The sequence below is a fragment of the Hipposideros armiger genome, unplaced genomic scaffold (genome assembly GCF_001890085.2).
Source record: "Hipposideros armiger isolate ML-2016 unplaced genomic scaffold, ASM189008v1 scaffold_69, whole genome shotgun sequence".
Lineage (NCBI taxonomy): Eukaryota > Metazoa > Chordata > Mammalia > Chiroptera > Hipposideridae > Hipposideros > Hipposideros armiger.
The window spans coordinates 3,153,403-3,160,877 of record NW_017731419.1 but is presented as its reverse complement, the minus strand read 5'-3'; the positions used below and the strand labels follow the sequence as shown (position 1 = coordinate 3,160,877).

The 7,475-nt window shown below is 38.3% G+C and overlaps 1 protein-coding gene across 1 annotated transcript in view; it reads right to left on the bottom strand.

Annotated features, from left to right (window-relative positions):
* VRK1 (VRK serine/threonine kinase 1) overlaps nt 1-7,329 on the bottom strand; it is a 50,482-nt gene extending 43,153 nt beyond the window's left edge. The window contains exon 1 of the mRNA XM_019642457.1: nt 7,255-7,329. Coding sequence (XP_019498002.1) covers nt 7,255-7,329 — 75 coding nt within the window. The remainder of the gene's footprint in view (nt 1-7,254) is intronic.
* Between the last annotated feature and the right edge of the window lie 146 nt (nt 7,330-7,475).

Genomic DNA, 7,475 nt, shown 5'->3' with positions numbered 1-7,475 from the left:
TTGATGAGCAGAAATTGCTGATGACCATGAAAGTGGCTGTTCTGGTGGATCAGTGGGCAGAGAGAGAAACTGGGGGCAGCAGATTAAAGCAAATCCCTTATCCAGATGGATTACCAATACAGTTTTACAGAAGCAAAGTTTTGTCACAGAAATGTTTCAAACCATTAAATACTAAAAAAAAAAACCTGCTATGAGATGGCACTTTCTGATCATAAATACAAATAAAACAACTGCACAAAGTTCCAAATTTGCCAGAGATTACAGCAGCAAAATAAGGAACGCAAAATGAAGAGCCTACTTGTGTAGGAGTTCGCACTCCTAATATGGGATGTCCTAATCCACACACTCTACAGTAGAGACAGCTTATGTGTTCTACCATCTCTAAATTACAAGGCCAAAAAGCATACACCTGGCTAATAGAGCTACTAACCTTTCGCAGTTTGAGGATTTTCATTTTAAGTCAGAGATAGCCTCGTTCAATGGAATGAGTTTTCTCAACAGAACTAAAGAATCCACACCTATTTCCCAACGACAGGTGCCACTGACCTAGAGGAACCATTTTTATGAAGTACACTAAAGCAGTAGCTTTCAAGCTGTGTTTCATCTACAGCTATGATTTCATGTTTCCAGAGACTGTGTCTAACCACCTGCAGCCCATGGGTGAAACCCCTCCAGAGTCAGAGCAGCTGCTTTTCTATCTATGTCAGTGGATCTCAAACTGGAGCGTCAGAATCACCTGGAGGACTTACCTGTCCAATCACATCGCTGGGCCCTCTCCCTGGTTTCTGATTGGCAGGTCTGGGTTTGGACCTGAGAATTTGCAATTCAAAGAGGTTTCCACGTGACGCTAATCTACACTATAATATTAGTATTCTGAGAAGGATGTTGCTTGAAAGTGAATAAGGGTTCCTCTACTAAAAATAAACTTTTATAAACCTCCATGGTCCATGGCAGAAGTAAGTAATGAACTAACTGAATCGAGATGAGAGGTGGAGTAAGAACATAGAATGGAAAAGTTAGAGAGGACTATCAAAAGCAAAAATGAATTGTGTTGCATCAGTATGATACTCTTGGTTAGGCAGGCAGATTAAAAGCAATCAGGTAAAATATTTTTAAAACTAACAATTTAGTTAACCTACAGAATCTCAGGGCTCCACAATAAGTCTCCCAAAATTTCAGGGTAATTATGCTAATAGCACATTAAATCAGACCTAATATGCAGTTTCTAGGTGATTCTCCTAATTCTACTACGATGACTAGAAGGGTGGTCTGGAAGGAAAAATAAATCCACAGCTACTAAAGATCTGATAATCTCCAAGTTAAACCAAAACAGGGAGTAAATCCTAATTGGGTGGAGGTAGGGGAAGAAAGATGTACATGGTTTTCTCTGGGTCTCAAAGGACATTAAGATTATATAGAATACCTTAAAAATCTAAAGCCATAGTGCTCACTAACGACAATAGTACAGATATTTTACCCTCTTTTTCTACTGTGATGAAACCAACCATCACTTTTCCACTCCTATGTCAGGGATGCATTTCTGCCTAACCACACAATATTATTAGGACTGGAGATTATTAGGAACAGCCTATAAAAGCTCATAATTGAGAAGCTATTTTTATTTCTAAAAAGCATATAAATCTCTGGATTGACAATTAACCGGAAGTAGTTAATTTATCTTACCAAGATATATACAACCAAAGCCACCTTGGCCAATAGGTGATCCGAGTTTCCATTCCTTTTTTGACATGTCGGTGATTATCTCCCCAGCTGCAAACTCTTCTGCAAGACGCCTCTTTTCAGGGCCCTGTCTTCCAGCTTGAGCTGCTTTAACACGAGGCATTTTCGCTGTAATATAAAACAAAGCAAACAATCAGAATTATAATCCTAGACGTGTTCAAAACATTTTTCACTATGGAAAGCTTCTGTGCAACACAGATGCTGTTCAAATTCCTACTTACTCTAAAACTTAAAAGGACGTATGTTCTAATTTATAATTCTATTTGATTATCTTTTAATTTTGAAGAGGAAACAATAAATAAAATGATATATGCAATTACTTTCAAGAAAATATTAAGTTTTAAGTTCCAGTAGTATAATATCTATGACTAAAAATGCTACTTAACAACAACAGAACAGAATTGCTCTATAAAGTTGAGGGGGAGAAACTGCACCCAATTATAATAGAATGTACACTTTATCATAATGCAATGAGTTTATAAAGATCAATGCCAATGTGATAAAGAGTATAGTACAGAGACTGAAAACACAAAACAATTAATACACCAGGAAAGGGAACAATTTTTCTGAACTTAAAAAAAAATGTGAAACTACAAAATGTAAGGTACACACCACATACATAAATCAACTCAGGATGACCAACACTAAGACATAGCCTAGTAAAATTACTAAATTTAATAGTAAAATAAAATACTCTTTGAGCACCCTGAACAAAAAAATGATATTTTATAAGGAAAACAAAATCAGATTGCCATCACTTTGAAAGCAATGCTTTATGCCAGAAAAAAAAAAGGAACATTTGAGGCTCAAGGAAAGGAAACGTAAACCGAAGATTTTATACTCAGTTACATTTCAAGTATAAAGACTTAAAGAGCTATCAACGTGGAAAAAGGGAATGAGAATCTACTAGAAAATAAGCCTCAGATCTCCAAAATGAATAACGTAAGAACTGATAATGAGCAGTAAATACATATTTATTTCTAGAACCTGAGACTCAACAAAGGCTATAAAAGAGAGAATAGAATTCATAATGGGTATATGTTCTGTTAATGTAGATATAGTACAACTGTAAAAAGAATCGGAGAACATACGCAAACAAAGTAACTTTCCAGTAATCACATTGTGGTGATACTTGGTTTTGTTAACTAAGGCTATTGTGTGCACAAATGTGAAATCATGCAAATGAGTATTATGTGATGTTTTAATTCTATCATCCTCTTGCATCCTTACAAATCAGGATTCAGGGCCGGCCGAGTGGCGCGTTGGTTAGGAACTGGCTTTGGATGCCAGAGGGCCCCGGTTCGGATCCCACATATGAGGACCAGTGACACTGCCCTCTACAGCTAAGATGCTGAACAACAGCTNAAAAAAAAAAAAAAAAAAAGATTTTTGTTAATTCAAAAGCACGGACGGTCTTTGATATGCTAATGTATGTTGTGAATCCCCAAGAGGATGATAACTGATGCAATTTCTTGAACTGAATAAACAAGGGAATCCTTTTCAGTAGGAACATCAGGAAGGTAAGCAAAGGAGCTCAAGTTCCAAAAAGCACTAGTTTGGGGGCCGAAAAACTCATCTCGATTCAGGGTAAGTGGCACTAGAACTACTCTAACCTGCCATCCAGCATAAATTTAATGTGGCTGCCATTATACTTCATGCAAATAAAGAAGCACAGTTGCCCTAGAATACTGAGGCAGGAATATAAGGTTGGCCACATTCATTAAACAAATATTTTTACCAAGTACCTACTATATGCCAGTTTCTAAGAAACTGATTTAGCAGTGAACAGGAAAAAAATCATCGCTCCTCTTATGAAACTAACATTTCAGTGGCAGGACACAGACAACAATTAAAACATAAACTATGTTTGATGGTGATAAGTGTAAGAGAGGAAAAATTAAGCAGGAAAGGAAGGGGAGCAGTGTTGCAAGGCAGTTAAGAGAAACCTCACTGACAGGGTGTCTTTGGAGCAGTGGTCTGAAGGCAGTGAGGGAACAAGCCATGTAAATGTTTGGGGAAGAACATTCCAGGCCAACCAGCACCAAGGCCCTGATGTGGGAGCCTTCGACAAGCTGAAGAAAGCAAGGCGGCCAAAGTAACTGGAGAAGAATAAGTGAGTGGAAAAGTAACAGCAGACAGAGCAGCAAAGCAGCAAGGAGCCAACACAATGAGCTTGACAGGTGACATAAAGCTGACTCCAGGTCTTTTGCCTGAGCAACTAGAAAAAGGAAGTTGCAGCTTCCTAAGATGGAGAAAACTGCAGGAGGGGCTAGTGCTTTGGGGTGTCTGAAGTTTGAAATGCTTATTAAACATCCAAGTTCAGATGTTCAACGGGCAGTTGATATACAAGTCTTGAGCTCAGGAGAGTGGTCTAAGTTGGAAAACAAATGAGTCACCAATACAGAAATGCTCTTCATTTAAAGCTCATGGAGCTGGAAGAGATCATATCCTCCCCCCGGGAATGAGTGTAGACAGAAAAGACAAAATCCCAGAACTGAGCCCTCAGGCATTCTCAAACTAGAAGTTGAAGAAAAAAAGAGGGACAAAGGAAACCAAGAATCCATCAACCAGCAGGGAAGCAGCAGTATCGGGAAGGGGCTGCAGCTGAAATACTTGAGACTAAAGAAGGGGCTTTTCAAAGAAGGAACACAAGTCCTAAAAATGGCTAAAACAGGCAAATGGAGAGCTCTGTGCTCCTGAAGGAATAGCCAAGGATCCTGAATTAGTAAGAAGGCATGGTCAGACTTTTTAAATAAGCATTTAGTGTACATAATACCAAATGAGGATAGCATCTCAATAATATTGTACAATTCAAATGAGGAAAGTGGGGAGAGAAGCTCGAGAACTCACTCCAACACTATGCACTGCTCCCTACGCCGGGCACTAGGGACACAATAAGGGCTGTCCCCGCGTCAAGAAGCACATCTTTACTCTGGCAGGAAGAAAGGCGGTTTCAGTGCAGCGTGGAAAGTATTATGGAAGGATTAACAGAGGGGACCACAAACAGACAGTTCCTGCCCTAAACTCAGCTTTGGAAAATCAAAGCGAAGGAAGCATCACATACAAGGATCAGGAGGCAAAAGGCAGAACTGCAGCCAAAGCGCGGCTTCTAAGGACATCGAGGGGGTGAAGGTAAATGTTACATACGGACCAGACTGTATGGAGGGTCTCGTATGCCATTCTCACACCTTTGGCACTTTATTCTAAAGGCGCCAGGGAGACATTAAGGAAATTTAAATGGAAGGTCACAGGATCTGGTTAGCAGGATAGGCCACTCAAGCCTCATGTGAACAATGACATGCGAAGGGAGAAGACTGGGCAGAGAAGATTCATCGCTAGAATGAGAATCCAGACAAGACACGAAAATGACCTGCACTAGTAATCATAAGGCAGTGGCGGCAAAGAAGGAGAGAAATGACCAGATCTGAGAAGTCACGCAGGTAACGCCACAGGACTACATGAGGTGCAAGGGATACTAGTGAGGAATACTGGAGAAGGACGTCCCAGTGTCTGCCCTTCCCAGAGGGCTGTCGTTCATTCAGCTCACCCTCTCGATTACCAGAGGATCCGGAAATGGAAGAGGACGGCCTGAACTGCCGACGTGCCTGTGGGACTTCCTNCAAAATAAAAACGTAGCGGGAGGGGAACACACAAAAGACTGAGGAGGCACTCCACAAAGGAACAGGTAAGACTGGCCAAAAAGCACAGTGAAAAAGGGCTGAGTCAGTCATCAGGTAAACTATAAACTAAAACTATGAGACACTACTACACTCCCAATGTCATGGCTAAACAACCAACCAACCAACCAAGCAACCCGACAACCCCAAGTGTAGAAGAGGAAGTGGAGCACCCTAACTCTCAGGCGGTGCTGGTGCAAGCGTCAGGTGGCACGAGCACTTTGGAAATCTGCCTTGGACTTCCGTACAAGTTTAAATATACACTTTCTCCACAATTCTACTTCTAGGTTATTTACCCACAAGAAATAAAAACCGATATCCACAAAAACATTTGTACAAGAATGATTATAGAAGCTTTATTCATAATAGACACACTGTGGAAACAATCCAAATGTCTATCAATAGGAAATGGAAAGCCAACAATAGTATACCCATAGATACAACACTGCCAAGCAATAAGGCTGAACAAGTAACTGATACACCAACAATACGGATGAACCTTTAAAACATCATGCTGAGCATAAGCAGTCAAAGACGAAACAGTACATACTGTACACCATTTATATGATGCTCTAGAACAGGAACAACGAATGCACAGCAAGAAAAAAAAAAGAAAAAAGAACACACACACACACAAAACAAAAACAAAAACAAAAACACCTCAGACAAATGGTTGCTGCCAAGGATGCGGGAAGTGAGGGTATGACCAGAAAAGGACACAAGGAATCTTCTTGGGGTGATGTAATTGTGCTATATTTTAATAGGGGTGGCAGTTACACGGGTGCATGCACTTGTCAAAAGTATTCAAATTGTTTATTTAATACCTACGTGTTTCCTTGTACAAAACTATGCCTGAATAAAAAAATGTTACAAACAATTACTAGAACAATTCGGGTCCAAGAGTTAACTCATAAGGAATCAAATATATTCCTTTTTGAAAAGAGAGTAAAATAAAACAAACCAAAACAAAAAACCGTGGGGTAATTCTAATTCCAAAGCTCTGTAGCCTTTAGAAAAAAAAGGGGGTGTGGGAGACGAATGTGGTTATTTACCCAAAAAACAATTTTTTCCTCTTCTATTAACATTAAATGTTACCTCTTCTATTTAACACAAACATGTTCTACACATGTATTAAAGAACTTTGAGAAGGGAGTTAAAAATGTTAATAAGCAAAAAAAGTATAATATATTGATTTAAAAAAAGTAGTTAAAATATCTTTTAGTGCACCAATATATAAACTGACCTGGCTATTCAAATATGCTTATGTCAGATGGAATGTTGTCAACCTTTACTCATTACAAACTAATTTCACCCTTAGTATAGCCAAAAGAAGTTTCAAAGTGATCACAATTAAATAAATAATTTAATTTACTAAAATGGAAGGGGACGGAAAGAAAATTAAAAATACACAACAAAAAAAAACTGACCAAACAAGTTCAGAAACAAATGCAAGATAAAATACAACAAAATTTCATTAAGGAAGTACAGTTTTACAGAATATAAATATGAAAAGCATCTCATCTAACTGTAAATATAGCTGAAATAAAAATGAGGTGAATATTTTTATTCCACATCTGCAAACCTCTACGCTTTCAACACTTTTCCCCCAAATACCACTGCCACTCTAATTCAAAAGACAGGACAGGGACTTTTTGAACTCAAATTACTTAAAACTGTAAAGCTACTTTTGTATCTCATTAAATATTTATGAAACATTAAAAATGTAATACCTTATGGTTTAATTAACTCCAGTTACAAAAAAAGATATTTTACAAAATAAATACAGTACTACACTAAAGCAACAAAAAAGAAAAAATCAGTTCAAATATTTTCTTACCACTTTCACAACACAGGGTGCATCGCTGCCCACCGATTTTGAAGAATTCTTATCAGCTGTTTGAAAAAGTGACATTTGTAATGTCAGAGCAAGAAGTAGCATCATCATAAATAGCCTGTTACTAACCCTTTATTAATATTTAAGTCTGTATATCCATAACCCCTTAGAATAAATTTCAGTTCCCAAATATGTACTTCATTCAGGATATCATTTGATGTATT